General features: G+C 39.5%; 1 protein-coding gene across 7 annotated transcripts in view; it reads left to right on the top strand.

The window, feature by feature from the left end:
* Positions 1–13218, top strand: part of fat3a (FAT atypical cadherin 3a) — a 169758-nt gene extending 156540 nt beyond the window's left edge. For 4 of the 7 annotated variants that reach the window (XM_027276722.1, XM_027276721.1, XM_027276719.1 and 1 more), the window contains 4 exons: positions 3604–3717; positions 6233–6292; positions 7204–7239; positions 10545–13218. In XM_027276722.1, coding sequence (XP_027132523.1) covers positions 3604–3717; positions 6233–6292; positions 7204–7239; positions 10545–11176 — 842 coding nt within the window. In that variant the 3' untranslated portion in view covers positions 11177–13218. The remainder of the gene's footprint in view (positions 1–3603; positions 3718–6232; positions 6293–7203; positions 7240–10544) is intronic. The other 3 variants (XM_027276724.1, XM_027276723.1, XM_027276720.1) reach the window with 2 other exon arrangements.
* Positions 13219–18589: the final 5371 nt, after the last annotated feature.

Raw genomic sequence — 18589 nt, 5'->3', positions numbered from 1 at the left:
CTCCCGTTAATGATCCATTCCGTATTGGAAGTCACACAAATTATAGACCTACACGATCAGGAAAGCCTCGTGCTACTAGTGGTCAAGTCCTTTCAGTGATAGTTACAGCAGTTTGGCCGCTACATGACTTTCTCTGTCGGGTAGGTTCTGCTGTTTCCAGCAGTTTTCTCTCCCTCTGCGCAGCACAAACTGTCAGTCTGACACACACTCGCTGTTCTAATTAGGGCCCGGCAGATGGTGCTGGTCCAGCCTGCCCCTGACACAAGTCGGGGGGGGGGGCTATTTTTACCGTTTTTATATAATACTCTACTCTTTTTTCAGCTAATCTCACACTTTGTTATAATATCCTACAAATTCATACAATATTTCACAATATTTTACAATTCTCACTTGTTAAGTCAAGTCAGCTTTATTGTCAATGCTGCTATGTGTACAGCACATACAGAGAATTGAAATAGTGTTTCCCTCAGATCCCTGGGGCAAACAGCAATATACATGAAATGTAAAACATACTATATATATATATATATACATACACACAATTTAAGAGATATCTAAGAAAAGAATGTGGCAAATCTAAAAGATATACAGTGGTCCCTCGTTTATCGTGGAGGATACATTCTAAAAATAACCCGCAATAAACGAAATCCGCGAAGTGAGTTTTACAATTATTATCCATGTTTTAAGGCCGTAAAACCCCTAACCACACACTTTTATACACCTTTTTACACGCATTTTGTACAGTACTCCCTTAATCAGGACGCAGAACACATGTGCGGTTCTCCGTTAGCCAATTAAGGACGCAGAACACAATGCGCGTCCATACTGTACAGTACGGTGTAAAAAAAGCATGCAAAATTACACTAAAATCCGCGAAACAGCGAGGCCGCAAAAAGTGAACCGCGATATAGCGAGGGACTGTAAACGGTATAAATCTGGCACATATAGAAAGATTACTCAACTTTTTTCAGCATATTTCACACTTCCCAGCAGTCAAAATTTTGATTTTAAATAGACCATCTTATCTGCAGTATCATAGCTGTTGTAATAGCAGGTAGCTGCTGCTGTTCTACTTGAAGTGAGCGTCTAGCACTCGTTGCCAACATCATTCATATGACCAAGTTGAACTATTTTGTTCACTTATTACTCCCTGCCCTTTGGTTAGCCTTTAGCCCTTATTATAAATTCAGTATCAAGCTTAAAAATGGTTAAGCCATATCCTCCCAAAGTTGAGCCTTTATATTTTGTTACAAAAACATAATAAAAATACTCAGTAATTTAGTTGAGATTATTATTTTTTGAATGAATGTTATTAATTTAGCTTATTTCTTATTTTTATACATATTGGAGTTTGAATGTCCATCCTATCCACTTCTGTGTCATTATGTACCAGCCAACAGTGGACCTCTTCAACTAAAGTTCAGCCTTTATGATAGAAAAAAAACATAAAACAGATCACTTTGAAGAGACTAGAGAATTCAATGTTGTTTTGAACCTTGTTCTCGAAAACAAATTTGCTGGTACATTTGCAAATGCCCTCCATCATTAGACTGCCAGTGTCTATTTTAATCTGTACATGTTGAGGAATCTTTTTTGACAACAATTATGGGATCTGTGATTCATATAAAAACATAATATTTTTTGTTTCTATTCAAGATATAAGATGCAATCCAGGATGAAGGAACCTCTCTTGAAAATGCATACTCATCATCCACACAGGTCTGAAAAATGACCAAGATGAACACAGAAAAATATGAATTCTCTGAAGAGGAAATTAAAATTAGTGCACCAATGTAATAAAACAGTTTATATATCCAAAGCCTAGATAAATTCGTTAGATTAGATTAGATTCAACTTTATTGTCATTACGCATGTATAAAAACAAGGCAACGAAATGCAGTTAGGATCTAATCAGAAGTGCAAAATCTAAGTGCAATATATACAGTTAATGCAGTATTTACAGTAGAGATTGTGTGCAGATAAAGTGCAATTAATAAGTTAACAGAGTGCATGATACAGATATAACTAGACTAATATTCACATATATTACAATGCTGAATTATACAGTACAGATGAATGTTATGTGTTTTTTTTTTTTTTCTTTAAACAGAGTATGAACAGCTGTGCAATTCCAGGGGTGAGCATCTTTTGGCAGAGTTCAATAGGGTGATAGCTGAGGGGAAGAAGCTGTTTCTGTACCTGCTGGTTTTAGTCAGTAAGCTCCTGTACCGTCTTCCAGACGGGAGGAGCTGAAAGTGTCTGTGGGCTGGGTGGGAGGAGTCTTTGAGGATGCTGCGCGCTCTGCGCAGACACCTCCTCTTGTGGATCTCCTCAATGGCTGGCAGGGGAGTTCCTATGATGCGTTCGGCGGTTTTCACCACCCGCTGCAGCGCCTTGCGGTCAGCAACAGAACAGCTCCCATACCAGACTGTTATACTGTTGGTCAGGATGCTCTCTATTGCGCATCGGTAGAAGTTGCCCAGGATGTCGACAGACAGGTGTTTTTTTTTCAGAGTCTTTAAGAAGAAGAGACGCTGATGGGCCTTCTTTACCAAAGTTAATTTGATTGCTAATCATGCAGTCCTTGATATCAGTGCATGCAGACAGGTTATGCAGGTAAAACATTATCTTTTCTTGGCCATGATTATTTTTTGTAATATTTGTATTGCAGAAAAATGTTTAAATAATAGTAGTTAAAATGTCCATTTTGAAAGAAACAGAGAAAGTCTTTGTAGTAAACCAACACTCATGAAGTAAAAGAATGGATACAGGCAGTTTCACTGTAGTCTATGGAGGTCCACTTTTTGATAGGTATACATCACCAAGTCCCCTCTTAGCTTCTTTAAAAAAAATGAATATTCACATTCCAAGTAATATTATGGTAAAAAAAACAGCCTTAAAACTAAATGTAGCATTTTAGTTTTTTATTTTTAAAATGACCAGAAACACCAGTCACCACTTACCAGATGTTCTCTGACAGTCCCCTGTTCATGAGGTATGCGTGTATGTGTGTGTGTTTGTGTGTGTACTTTAAAGGGTCAGTATGTGTATCAAACTGCAAACACATGATATTACTACAGTCCAAATAAAAACTGTCACAGCAGATGTCAGGTTTTTAAATCTATAATTTGTAGAATCAAAGTACTGGCATATTATTGTAGCAACAGGAACTGAATGAACAGCTTTTAGGGAGAAGTGTTGGCAGCAGTCGAGTGGCTCTGTTTTGATGGATAGCCAAAAAACACTTTAATGTAATATTCCTTCCCCAAATACAATAACATTACGTTATTGCACATCACCATATGATGACAATTGAGCCTGATCTGTTCCATTTGTTGAAGGGATTCTTTTGTTATGCAAACAGCTATGCTCATGCTTGTAATAGTCATCGTGGTCAATAGCATAGCAAATTCTATACTTAGAGTGTGAAGGTTGTAACACCTAAGACCGGGAAAGCTGAATAACTTTGGTATATTTTTATGTAAAACGTAAAATACAAACTTCCTGCCACTAGTATAGAATACAGATAATGCATCAGTACTGTTCTTCATAATAAACACAGTCATAGTCAGCTTGTCCTGATCCCCTGACCTCTCCCTGCAGGTAAGATGGTCGACTTGGCTGAAGAAGTCACATGTTTTTCAGGAAGCAACAAAGGGAGTAACTCAGAAGTCCAATCACTGAGCTCCTTCCAGTCCGACTCCTGCGATGACAACGGTGAGAAACACACACTCACACACCCACAGCAAGATCCTCAGATTACCCAGGATGCATAGTGTTTCAGTTTTATTTATTTTTTTTATTAATTTTTAACTGCTTTGTTTTCTTGATGTCTCATTCATGTTCTTAAAATGTTCACCATCAGTATCCATGTGCTATTGATTTCTGCACAGTTTGTTTCAAAAATTATGCATTAGGTAATCTCATCATAAAAATAACAACATCAGCATAAAAATACATAGTTAAGATCGGAACAAAGCAGTGAGACTTCATTGTCTTTCTTTGTGTTTTTATTGGAGTCATGTACTTGAATGAAAATGTTCATGTCACATCAAAGTCACATGTGGATACTGGAAGAATCACTCAGTCAGCTCCAGTAGCCTCGTGTGGCGGTGGAGTATGTGCAGCACAGGAAGAGGAAAAGGAAGGTGGGATAGAAAGCCTGAAAGAATGGAAGCAGAGAAAAGGTTCTGCCTTGTGTTTCCACTGTGTTCAGATTATTATATACATCTATCATACATCATATGGTGACACTGGGACCATGTTCATCATATCTATACATATAGCTTAGTAGGTGAGTGTAGTGCAGGTGCAGGACAGACCATTTCTTTTACATTTACATGATGACGTTTGAATGTCAGTATTGTAAGTATCAGGAGAATGAAACAAAGAGACAATAACAGACCAGCTCCCACCCAGCTGACCAGATGAGGAACCACATCACCCATTTTGATTCAAAATGTCACCAAATATTGAAACATACGTCCTTTGTAGTGAATCTAAACTCATGTCCTGTGTGATTAATTCATTAGTTGTGGTGTTTGCCAGCTGTTGCATTGTCTTCCCCTGGTTCTTAATACCACCTCCCAAACAGGGTAGAAATTTGTACTCCCCCAAAATTGGGGGTGTGCCAATAGCTGCACAATAAATGAACTGTAAGTTACAGTTTGTTAAGTCCCTGTGTTGGTCTATAAAAGTCAATAAAGAGAAGCGAAAGACAGAGACTACACCAAGTTTGTAATTCACAGAACACAAGCCAGATTGTTGAGTCCAATCTCACATAAACAGGCCTGGAATTGAGATGTGATAATCCAAAAGAACACAAGTGCAGCTAAGCCCCACTGAGATTTTAAGCCAAAATGCAATAAACTCAATGTGATTCCACTACACAGTAGTCAGGTTTATGGATTCAGTATTAATAAAGCCAATTTGTTTGTTCAAACCCAACAGTGAAAATCAATGCAGTCATTTTGTGTTCATAGTTTTTTTTAAATTATTATTATAACTTTTATTTAACCAGATAAAAACCCATTGAGATCAAGACCTCTTTCACAAGGGTGACCTGGCCAAGAAAGGTAGCAGCACACGTCATAGTGTTCAAGAGAGACCGAACAACAATAACAAGCAGTAAAAAAAAATTATATATATATTAAATAGTACTATTAGTACCATAGTACTATTACCGGTACATAAATCGTATTACTTACTTCACATTAAGTTTGTTAGTTCATTTATATTAAAACTTTGTAATTCAAATGGAATGAAATACATAAGTGGCCACAAGAAGAATGGCCAAAACTTCTGATCCCATGGTCATTTCTCAGGTCCATTTCATTTTTTAGGGCACCAAGGTAGCCTAACAGTTGGGCACATGCCATTTGGGTGCAATATCCTCATTTGGATTCATGCCAAGGACCTGTCTCTTTCTAAGCATTTCCTGTCTGTTTCTGTTTACTGTCAAATAAAATATAAAAAATCAAAATATAGATTTTTGTTGCACTACTGGTAAGATTCTAACCTTTGCATATTGTGAGATGAACATATTTCAGTCATGTATATTGCATGTATTAATCCATATTCAGAGTAACGCAGGAATCCATTCCATTTCAAAGGTTTGACAAATTTTTCGCACAGCTGTACACTCTACTGACTGCTTCACGGTGTGGTGTTGGTGGTCGTGGCCTTTGTGCTGGAGCTGTATTTGTGGTTTTGTGTTTTATGTTTTACATTGCATTGCCCTGTTCTCACCTAATTTTATTTGCAATCCATGACATTCATCGTTTTACTTTTCAGAGTGATCATCATCAAAATCTCAGCTTTTTTGCCTCAGCTTTATCAGTACTGTTGCCAGTGTCATTCCTTTGCTTGCTGAAGTCTGACTTGTGTCAGATGAAGTGTCTGCACCAAAATGGCAAACAGCAGAAATGTACTGGTATTTCTTTGTTTTGTTTTCAGGGCTTTCTTTTATTTGTGTGTTAATTTTCTTTGTTTGTAATGTTCTCTTTGGTGGTTTTATTTTTTCTAACCTAAACTATCTAGAAAATTGCCCCCAAAATCCCCCCAAATCAGCAAGAAGTCTTGACTGTGCCAGAAGCAGACCAGGTAGTCCTCTCTGCAGATAGGCCTGGCAGTAGGTGTGAGGGTGTGAACCCTGGCTGACACCATGATGAGCATTTTTCACTTTGAATGACTGTGTTTCAAAACTTATCTCCTCCTTTTTTCCCTCCACAAGCCTCCATAGTGACCGTCATTCGACTGGTCAATGATGCAGTCGACACAATCGAAAGTGAAGGTACCATGTCTCATCCCTCTTCTGTCTCTCATCTCATTTTTCCGCTCTTCTCTTCTCTCAGTCTTGTTATTGTTACACACTGTACCTTTGAGTGAGAGAACCCTCCTGGGCACTACACAGAAATTAGCTCCCAACATGTCAAGACTTATGTTTAACAAATATTGTTCTTCTTTCTCAGATGTATTCTTTTCTCATTCTCCCAGTCAGGGTCATCGGCCCAACCCACTTCCAGTTTAGCTTTAGTTCCACTCTCTCAGTTTTCAGTATATTTTTGCCATAAAGCAGTGGTTGCAAACCATATTTCACGGATAGCCAACAATCTGCAGGTTTTCCATCTGATCACCTCAATGGATGATTTCAGCGATGAGTTCCCCCTTTTTGCTTTACTCCTTCAAGGAGTGTTGAAGAGCGAGTAAAGGAAAACGTACAGACTGTTGGCTCTCTGTTGCACATGACACAGGCAGTTTCTTTCATTCTTCTTTGTGAAAAGCTTAAACATGAAAGCTGTGATTTTTGTAAATCAAAAAAGTAAAACTTAAACGCCTCATCATTTTAATCATTAACATGTTGAAAACAAAGGTAGCTTATACAAACCACAGACTGTCAAAGTCACTGTATGGCCAACTACGAGCCTGCACTCTTCCCTGTTTAGATGTGAAGACAAACAGATCTTACATATGGCACAGATACGTGAACACAGATGCCAATTCTATTTGTTGTGGTCACATCAGCAGTACTGTCACTCAGGACTGCAAGTTTTAGAAAAGCTAGTTTAGTGTTTGCCTGCACATGAAATCCCACAGCACATCCACCATAAACCTTCTGTCCTCTACAACTACATGTACAACAGTAGACACAGTCATGATCCAATGCTAAAGGCCTCTGTGTTATGTTGTTCTTCCATCTGATAGTGTCAGTTATGGACCATGGTCAAACCTACAACAGAGGTGACTTTCCTACCTTATTCTTTTACCTTACCTTACCTTACCTTACCTTACTATCTATCTATCTATCTATCTATCTATCTATCTATCTATCTATCTATCTATCTATCTATCTATCTATCTATCTATCTATCTATCACGAGTAGACAAAATAACCCAGTAAAAACCACTTGAATTGTGCAGTAACTAGTACTCTACATTGCTTACTGCTAAAAAGGTGGGCCATATTAGGCCATCTGTCAATTAACATAATTTCCAACTCAACAATATATACTGAAAATGTTTGTCATATAAACAGTTGTGTTGGTGTTGAACAGAACAGATCAATTTATGACTGATCTAGTTCAATACTCAGTACAAAAATAGCAGTATTATTGTATCCTGCTGTTAGCTGGGCCTGGTGCCTAGGTCATTGTCTCCAACTATATGATCCAGAACAAGGCGTCTTTGGTATGGACATGCTGACCTTTCATTTAGTGCCAGCATCAAACCAAAACTTCCACTTGACAATATAATACAGAGTTGTCATCAACTCCACTGCAGCCTGCTATCTGCTCTGTGTAAGAGAATGATCCACCTTCAGAGCAAATTCATGAAATTAAGACACATCACTGCTTCCCATTAAGTCTTTGGATAGTGTCTATTGTTGTCTTTGTCTTCGACTTTGACCAGAATAGCATGCAGTCATTTCCTTTGAACATTTGGCCCAATGGTAATTATAAAATATATATAAAATATGGAAAATCAATTGAAGCTCATCGAGCTTGACGATTTATTTAGTCTACCCCCTGGATCTTTCTACCTCTCTCTACCTACTTTTCATACTTTTATACTTTCCTCTGCGCTCCTTTCCCCTTTTTGTGAGTATATATGTATGATTTGATATGACCCCTCTAACTCACTGTGCTGCCTCCACCCACTACAGCTTGTGCCTGCCACTGTCACCTTTCCTGCATCCCACCATGTCATGATTTTATCTCCAGATCAGTGTTGGTACCAGGTGTACCACCAGTTGCTGTGTCAAGTTTTCACAGCCGCAGTCTTTCCATGGTTTATGTTCTACTTTGTTGCATGGATGTCCTGTTGTTTTATTCGTCAATGCTTTTGAACATCACTTATAATTTGCTCTTGAATTTAATTTGCATCCAGTGAATCTGTTGTTTTTGGTAGATGGTCATTCTGATCAGACAAACCTTTGTGATGACAACTGTCATTCATGCTATGTTGGTGGATTGTTGGCTCCAGTGCTCAATGCTAACACCTTACACGGGACTCACACAGGAGGCGGAACGGCAGCGTAACGGCAGCGGAACGGTCCTTTGCCCGGCGCCAACTCACACCGGACGCGGATCAGCCGCAGAACGGCAGCGGAGCGAGCCAGCCGTATTCGCACGAGATCACGCGAGAATCCTGGACATACCCGAGACCCCGCGATAAACAGCGTATAAAGAAAACAACAACAACAAACAGCTGACTTTGCTTCTCAGACGTGGAGGAGATTATAAAAAGCATCTGTTGTGTCATAAATGATTGTGTGATGTTCCACGTCAACAATTAGTCTCTCGTTGAGACCCTTTGATTGATCTTTGATCACCTGGTGCCACCGGTCATGACGTAACGTTGATGTGAAGTTGTAAAAAGCTACATGAACTGCGTATTGTGTTTTATTTTGAGAGGGGGCGGAAGTTTATTATGTTGATTCTGTGTCGGATTTCCTGTCTGGTGCGCAGTGCTCTGTTGAAATTTACGAGGTTTAGCCGCGGCTCACAGAAAAAATAGAAATCCTGCGGAAAGCTTGCGCCGTGGCGCGGAGAGCCACTTCTGGGACGCTTCTGAGCCGCGCCTGATCCACGCCCTGTGTGAGTGCTCTCATTGACTAGACTGGATTCTATTTGCTACAGTGACCGCGGTGGTGCCGTTCCGCTTCCGTTTTGCGTTCGGTGTGAGTTGGCCTTTCTCTTGTTGGGTCCCTTTTCAGATTTCAGATGCTTAGCCCTTCAATGATTACATTTCAAGATGGATTATGTTCTATCTATATGTCAGCTAGTTTCTCACATTCCAAAGGCTCTACCAATTTGGTCAAGGAATGCAGTCTGTCAACCAACCAAAGTAAGACTGCACAATCCCAAAGTTTATTGTTTTACTGACACTTCTTTATGCTACATTGGATCAGAACATCACCATCAACATTGAAAATCAGAACATCACTTGACACCATTTTTTTTATTCTGTACATAAATGGGACCGGTTAGATGCCAATAAAGGAAGCCAGACATATACCATTGGTTGTTGTTAGTAGTCTGAACACCTTATAAATGTTATGATAGAAACTTAGTAGTTAAATGTCAGCTTGCTCCACATCATTAGTTTTAGGCCTTAGTTTGATGGCATTTCCTTTGAAAACAATCCATAAAATGTTTTCTAATTTACAAACTTTAATTATTGCAGTTTGGTGAAATTGACCAGGCAACTAAAAATATGTGGAAAACATGTTAGGATTATGGTTAGAGTTAGTGTATGATTGTATGATGTATGATGAAAAGTAATCAGTGTTGACTTTAAGTAGCAGATAGGCTGTGAACTACAGTCACCTGTATCACAGAGTGATGGCCAGCCATCCATAACAACAACTCAGACTACTTATGCTTTTTGCTTCTGAGAGTGAAATGATGCTTCTGCAATCACAATATGTCTTTTCAGCAAAATGTAAACACGTCATTAGACATTGACATTGCAACTAATGTCAGTGCAATAATGTCAATAATAACTGCAATTAATTCTGTCAGTATTGTGGCAAGGGTTGTCTTGCTGCGGTTGAAATGGGAAACAGCTACCGAGCTGATCTGCGTGAGTGTAAGTGATAACAAGGAGCCAACAACCCACTGAAAATGCATAGTTTTTGGTACCTTGGTACCTTTACCAATTGGGAAATCTACCCGATATTTGATGAATCCCTCTAACACCTAGAAACTGTTGCTGTGTTTTCTGAGCCTGTCAACATGGCTTGATGCTGCAAATCTTCATGAAGCTCAGCATGCTGTGACTCCTGTGACCTTGAAAGGCTTATAATATGCATGTCACACAACCTCAAAGACCTAACATGTTTTCTGTACAGGTTGTACCTGACCTTCAAGTTCTCTGTCTCCGGTTGATGTTACTGAGCCTAACGTGCCTTGTGCATACTGTAGGCATGTCTGCTGCACAGCTCCATATTTTGGAGACTAGTTTGTTGGCTTAGCTATATGGGCCTGTTGATTCTTGTTTCCACAGTCCAAATTGTTACTAATAATCTCTCCTCTAATGTTTAGCATATCACTGGGACACATCAGACTGGATGCCGAGTACCAGGCTATCAAACATTGAAGAGGTGCCGGGCTATGAAGCAGGTCCTGGCAACGATGTAGCAGGCTCTACCCCCCGCCTTGGGGGAAGCACCCGTGAGCTGGAGTCAGACTACTACCTTGGGGGATATGACATTGATAGCGACTACCCACCTCCCCACGAAGAAGAGTTTTTGAGCCAAGACCAGCTTCCACCTCCACTGCCCACAGGTGAGGACTTTCCTGAGCCCTACACACCAGTGCCCGCCAACCCACCGGTCTCCAAAGAGAGCACCCTGAGCTCTGGCAGCACTGGACGGCAGCATGTCAGACCACACTTTCACCCCAGCCAATACCTGCCTCCACACCAGCTGCCCCTTGGGGAGGTGCCCCATGGGGACTTTAGCACTTCAATGAGTGGGGTAACCCCAGGAAATGGGGACACTGATGACTCTGTGTCGCTAAATATGCGACTGTCCGTTGGTGCATCATCAGCCTCGGACATGTCAGCCCCCTGTGGGCTAGATGACTCTGAACATAGCAGCGACTTTGACAGTATGGATGAGCTTCGTCGAGGAGTGACCATCATCACCGACTCACAGCAACAGACTGAGGTGTGATTGATTGACCTGTACAGGGATTCCATGAGGTGTATAATGGGCCAGAAGGAGCACAGCATTGGTGCAGATATAGTGGGAGATGCACAAGCGGATGTTATCACAGAAGAAGAAAGGCTTTGTCAGCAACACTAGGAACTGCTACAACCATAGACTGTAACAATGACCACAAATTTAAAATCACATTTCACTTCTAAATACTGTCCTCCAATGCAGTTTTGTCCACAAAAGGGAGTGTGGAAGTTTGTCAGTCCTGTCCCTGTTGTGCTGAACACTCAGAAGTGTCCTTCCTGTTCCAATAGGGAGATATTTGTAATGTGAAACGATGGGGTAGAGAATGTGAATGAGAAAGACTAATCCAAAAGATTATATTAGATTAGGATCGGATATGTTCCCTGCTCCTTCTCAGAAGCCCATCAGGCCACTTCTTTCTTTAAAAAAAAAAAAAAAAAAAGATACAAATCCCCATTTTCCTTTTTCTTCCTTGATTTGTAAACTTTGTACTGTAGTGCTCTGAAATTGTACAGACTTTGTAAAATAGTATGACCTTACTGGTGAATAAGTATGAAACAGTGTTGTGGCCACATTTAAAAAAAAAAATGTTTTAATGTGGAATGTGCTTGCTTCTTTCACAAAAAACTCAAGCCATGACATATCAGCCATCCCCTCTCTCATTTGCCCAAAATGTGTCTTTTTTCTTTTTTTTTTTGCCGTAGTTGTTGATGTATTTAAGATCCGGTCCAAATTTTAATCCTTACATTTAGTCTGTTAAGACTATTGTTATTATTATTGGGTAAATATTGAATTATAATATTATTAGCACTTATGTCAACTATAATTGCCTATTCAACTCTATTTCAGACTGAATTGGAGATAAAGAACTCATCTTACTAAATGTTTTTTGTCTATTAAATAATGTGGATACTTCACCCACACTTGGATAACTGGCTTAAAAAATTAGCCCAACACCATAGTTTGTTGTCCTTTAAAATGACACATCTAAGATGTAATCATGAGGAAATAGTTTTCAAATCTTAAGGTAACAAAATAGTAAAAGTAGTGAAGTTAAGATAGAACTCCTAAAAATGTATATTAGCAACCACATCAGTCATGAGTCATTTTGTTTTGTGGAACTGTACTAGTAATTTGTGTTGGCTTTCCATGATGTAAAATCATGAATTAAATTCAGCAGGCCTTGGTGACAACATGTCATTGTAAAGACATTGTAAAGGACGAAATGTCGCAGCAGAGTTGGAAATCTTTGACAAAAAGAATTACACAACTGCTTTTTGCTCAAGTTGATGTTCATACCCCCCGTGTTGAATACTGTTACATTATTATTCCCAAAAACAAATGCAGAGCAGACACAATTGTAGCGACATTTCAATACCAGCGTTTTCTGTTACTTTGTAGCATCTACATCATGACTGCGGATGAAAGTCAAAACTCTTAACCAGGTCACTAATGGTTTCTTGATTTCTGTTTGGCCTCCAAGACAGATAGCACACCCGACTGCTTCAGCTCGTCACTGTATTGTACCATAATCTGCCTGATCCACTCAGGCATGCAGCTCCTTTTTTCTTTGTAAAAGATGTATGTTTAAATCTTTGTACAGTGTACATAGCTAGGTTGTTAAAATGCAGATTTTGTAGATATGGAATTACAATCCTGAACTGCCTATGTTTTTGTTTTGTTTTTTGCTGTTGGACCACTTTATGTGAATGTGGACAATACGAGACTAGAATATCCGTTATTTTCACATAATTCCTTCTTTGCCACTGACTGAATGCAATTTCAATATTATAGATGAATTTTGCACAGTTTTAAATCCAGATGTTTTTTATTTTGTTTTTTAAAACGGGCTGAGGGAATCTGTTTGTATATTTCTTTCATCTATCATGTCTTATGAATTTCTAATGTTCATGGACATTGGGCAATGTCAAAAATATGTCCCTTATCTAAAATGAGTGTACAAAGAAAGTGCTTTTTTGAGCTTTTTTTTTTTTTTCAATTCAGTGCAGAAAATAAAAAGTTCTTGCGCACCATTTCACCCGTGTTCAATTCTGAGATAAATCCACCCTGATAGATCATCACAACTATTTACTGGCTGTCATGTTAAATACCTTTTAACACGATGCCTTGCTAGGTTTCACACATCTGACATGCTCTTGCATTTAATATGAATCTCAAATCAAGTTCAAGCTGTATCATTCACTTTGTCTTTGCCAAACACCAGATTTAAATCTCATTGTTCATTTCAAGCTCCAGAGCTGCATAGATAATGGAAACTGTGGTAAATGTGAGAATGAACTGCTAGAGAATGACAACAAGTTTCAGTGTGAAGTGTTCGAGTATGCTTTAGTCTTTTAGAGCTCAATCTAGCTGTCAAAACCTGGGACAGAGTATAGTCTGGCAAAGCTTGAGAGCTGAAATCATCCAACACCTAACTGCCTTCAACTTCTAAATAGGTACTGCTCATCAAACTCTGTAGTATGTAATCAAATGTCACAGAAAAAGTTGTTTCCCAGTCTTCCCTGAAACTCTTTGATAGCCAGCTAGTGTGGCTTGGAGAGGAAGACTGGAACACCAAGACCTGTCCCACACAGGTCCAACTACAGAGGCAAAAGCTTTTCATCAAGGTGCAGACCTGATTAGTAACCGGACAGCTGTAGTGTATGGTACAGCCACAGTTCTCAGTTCCTACTATATTTCTTACCTATTGTGGAGAAATTGCTGATCATTGCTCAGGACAGTGTTATACTGTCATGTTTTTGCAGACAATTCAACACATCCTAAACCAGACAGTGCACTGGGTGACCAGGTGAAGACCAACTGCTTCTCTAGCAATGAGGCAAGAGAGACCTTCCTCACAAATGGGAGTTAAGTTGCTTTAAATTTCCCAAATTGAATAAATACTACACCTATCAAAGCACTGCCTTCATTGTTTGTGTGTCAAAGGGCTAATGAAATCATCTCAGATCATCAAATCATCTCATCTCATCTCATCTCTTCTTGGCTCTGACTTTGCATCCACTCAAGATCCGTCTTGAAGGTAACTTTTTGGTCTCGATCTTGTCTCACAGGTGCACTTTTACTTGGTTTTGTCTCAGTTTCTGACAAAGAGTACTCTGGATTTTATTTCAAGACCGGTCAAGACCACAATTGCAAGAATATCCAGTGTTAATGATTTTTCACCTAATAATGTCTCATTTGTCCACTACAGCTTCATAATGAAACCAATAATTCATTTCTAATTTTAAATTTTAGTCACAGCTGTCAGCCATCACTGACCTCCTTCATACATGCTCCTAGCAAGTGATTGTGTCCGTCTGTGAGGAGATGTCAGCCAAACCTCCTGTAATAAAATTTGACTTCCTAAAGAGTTAATCTGCAAAACAGTGTCCTAAAGAAAACACACAGCACAGTAAATCCTGCAATACATTTACTAGGAGGTAAGGAGGAGGCTAGGAGGCGTCCGTGTTTACTTCCATATGACAGCGTGCTCTGTGTGTTGAAGTGAAGAGGATCATTGATGTAGGACTACAGGAGGTCTTGTGATGGAACAGGGGAGGCTTGTTCACGGAATCAATTTGAATAGATCAGTTGACTTTGATTTCACTTGTGACAGAATGTGGATTTGGTAGCTGCTGGTTTGAGTAGGGAGCAGAGTGTAGATCAGACCAACAGTCTGTATAGATAGCAATAATCTTGCTCTACTTAAGTATCTCTTTTTTCTTTTAATTTTGTGAAAATTGAATTAGTTCTGACTGTTGGTGTATGGCTTCAGCCTCAAATGGAAATGAAGGTGTAATTTTGGGAGTGGTAAGAGTTGGAGATAGATCCAGGGAGAAAATGACAGGGACAAGGTGGAGGAAGATTGTTCTGTAGAGAAAACAGCAATAAGGGAATGGGTTAATTTGCAGGACGGTTTAAAGTGGTGAATCCTGGTGGTGTGTGAAAAAACTGAGGAATTAGGAAAAGCCATGAAAATGGGAGGAAAGGAAGTGGAAGTGACACATTTAGAGCAAAAAGATGTGGTTAAAGGTGTCATCTGTGCTATTTGTGCTGTCATTTCAGAGAGGGAAATAAAGTGTTATGGGAGGAGAAATAAGAGAAGCTTAATCAAAACGTTCTGACCTGGAAAATTCTGGATCTCTGGTCAGTTTTCAGAACACCTTTGCAGTAGCTGTTGGGGTTTAGAACATTCTTTGAAGAAAAAGTCTTGAGGCTGGCAGACCCTCTGACCCAGTTATTTTTGGACAGTTTCAGTCTTTCTCCATATTTGGACATGTGCTGAAACAGTTAAATGTATTTTGTACAAACTGTGTTTTTTAAAGGTCATAGACTTGCTTTCATTTCAACACAAGAAATATCAATAATAAATAAAAAAGACTTTTTAGTCATTATCATCGTTAGAGATGGGATTGTCTAAAGTAACACTTTGATAATCTCAATTAATCATAGAGGTACAAACAGTTTCTTTATCTGGTATTATGTTGAAAGTGTGGACACAGTGTTGATACGGTGTTCCAAGCAAAGACCATGACAGTGAAGAGTGAACTTAGCTGGTTCGTCATTCAGCACCATGTTAGTTCCGATCAGCTACGTCATTAACAACAAGCCTCCACCACAGCCCACCTGCTGCTGAAAACAGAGTAACTGAATCAATTAATATATCCATTTCATTAAAGTAATGTTAATAGCCGGTAGCTCTTTTTTTTAATTGTTCTTACTGGTTTTAGTAGTAAAAATAAGCACTGATCAGCACCACCTCTCACACCCAACACCCATCAGAGGTTAGGATGTATAGTTATTTCTTCCCTTGTCTCAAACGTATTACCATTTTATGTAGTCAAGCGGCTCTGTGACACCACGGGTTCTGGTCAGAGTTGAAAAATCTTCTTACGTTATCAATCGAGCTTTATCGTTCAATCAAAAGATCTGTTCCACTACAGTGGACACAATTAGCTTTACATTTTGTAAAACTTTTCATTTACTTGTGTTAAGGGCATCATGGAGGCGGCTGTTCCTCACTTCATCTCATTTTTTCTTCGACATCATCTTCTTGATGATTCTGCGGGACTCATGCCAAAAATGACCGTGTGCATTTAAAAAAAAAAACTGCCTGTCTTCCAGCGATGCAGCCAAACAGACAGTCAAAGGTCATGGTCAGTACTCAACAGGACCAATCAAAGTAGTGGAGACATCAATCAAGTCTCAAAAGTCAACTTGACACCAAGCACAAACTGGGCAAGTGAGTGTTGAGCAGTTGCAAGCATGTAGGAAGGGTAAAGCTTGTTGGACCACGTTAGTTCATGCAGAGTAGAAATGCTCCTTCAGACGATTTTTCACTTGTGGCCCAAAGGGCCAACTTATTAGCTTATTAGTGCCCAAAGGGCAGCCACACTATTGTTCTTCAAATCTTTATTGGTGTGAGTGCCCAGACTATATACCATACCCCATACTTATACATACTTTTCTAAGTTCTACTATTAATACTGTACAAATTATTCAACATTTTCTGCAATAATTTAATGCCTTGGAAAATCATGCGCTGCTCTAATTAGGGCCCAGCAGATGGCCCCATTGCTTTGTAACCTCATGCCTGCACTCAAGGGACACAGGGAGCACTAAGCTCATACTGTTAGAATATTCTACAAATTCATACAATATTGCAAAATATTCTGCAATTCTATCTTTTCATACAAATTTCCGTACATTTCATTCATTCCATAATTTTATATAATAGTCTACTTTACATTATTTGACAATATTCTACAATTCTCACTTGTTATGTCAAGTCAACTTTATTGTCAATGCTGCTATGTGTACAGTACATACAGAGAACTGAAATAGCATTTCCCTCAGACCCTGGTGCAAACAGCAGTATACATGTAATGTAAAACATACAATATAAATATATATATACACAAGTTAAAATATATCTAAGAAAAGAATGTGGCAAATCTAAAATATATAAACAGTATAAATATAGCACATAGGAAGATTACTCAACTTTTTTTCAGCACATTCCACACTTTGTTAGAATGTTCTACAAATTTAGATTTCAAGATTTCAAAATATTCTACAATTCTATCTTTTCATATAAATTTCAACAGATGCATTGGGCAGTTCAGCAGAGGGCATCCACACTGCACTTTCTGCAGGAAATGCAAATATTATAGTTTGCATTTATGAGACCAATTAAGTGCTATAGAGGTAAGCTGGTCCTATCATGAAATGGCCCTACATGCTACATGCATATATATCAAAAGGAATTGCCATTTCATCAGGAACAATTATTGCATGTAATAGCAATAATAACTAGAAAATTCCCGCAGAAATTTTGAGAGTGACGAGTGGGCTATTGCCGGGGGTCTGTATTCAAAAAGCACACCTCAAATAGTCATTTTTAACATGTTTATTTAGACACAGGAGCATGCGCTGTGCAGGTTCCCATTCGCCAAGCATCGCGATTAATTTTTTCTGTCAACCGATGCGAGTTGTCACGCATTTGTACCGATTTTTAATCATGTCACGATGCATCATTACATCCCTAATGACCACAGTAGTAGATATGGTAGTAATAATGACAGTAATAATATGTGTAGTGAACGTCATGCAGGATCACAGCAGCAGCCACGATCCATGAGAACCTGCTGGACGACAGAGTACAGAAACTCCGGGGAAGAAGTTTAGTTAGTAATAACATGCATTAATGAGACATGTATGTCCACAGATGGTGAGGGAGAGGGAGAGAGAGAGAGGGGTGGGGGTGGGGCAATACCGTGCCTGACTAGGCATAACCCACTGAGCATTAGAGTTGTCACAATATTTAGGGCCCGAGCACAGCGAGGCCCTATTGTATTTCGAACGCTGAACAGCGTTTAAGAGTAAATCGCATTTTCCACAGCCCATATCCCCCCGAAAACTCACGAAAATTTGCCTACCCCCCCAATGTCAGGCGTAAAATTACGTATTTTGGAGGTCTCACACATTCACGCGCGCATACGCCTCCACAGCGCCACCTAGGTGAGCGTTTTTGGCGGTGCCCCTCGCCACGGTTTCGCCCACGTGCACGAAACTTGATGGGAGTATGTAACATGCCCAGACGCACAAAAAAGTCTCTTCGTGCCCCGGGCTACAGTGAAGCGTACAGCGTCCAATTTTGCTCAGATTTGACCTTTTCCCGTTTTTACCTCATTTCCAGGGGTCGCATTTGAACAAACTCCTCCTAGGGATTTCATCCGATGTGCTTGAAACTTGCCGTGTGTGTTCTCAAGGCGTCGACAATGAAAAGTTATCAAAATCACAACTTTTTATCAGAGGGCGTGGCCGTGACGGAGCGTCAAACTCCACGCTGCTGATTTTTCCACAAAAAAACAAGACTCCATTCACTTTTTTGCGGATTTTCGG

This window comes from Larimichthys crocea, unplaced genomic scaffold, assembly GCF_000972845.2.
Source record: "Larimichthys crocea isolate SSNF unplaced genomic scaffold, L_crocea_2.0 scaffold533, whole genome shotgun sequence".
NCBI lineage: Eukaryota > Metazoa > Chordata > Actinopteri > Sciaenidae > Larimichthys > Larimichthys crocea.
Note: the sequence above shows the minus strand (reverse complement) of the source record. Positions and strands in the feature narration are given on the sequence as shown.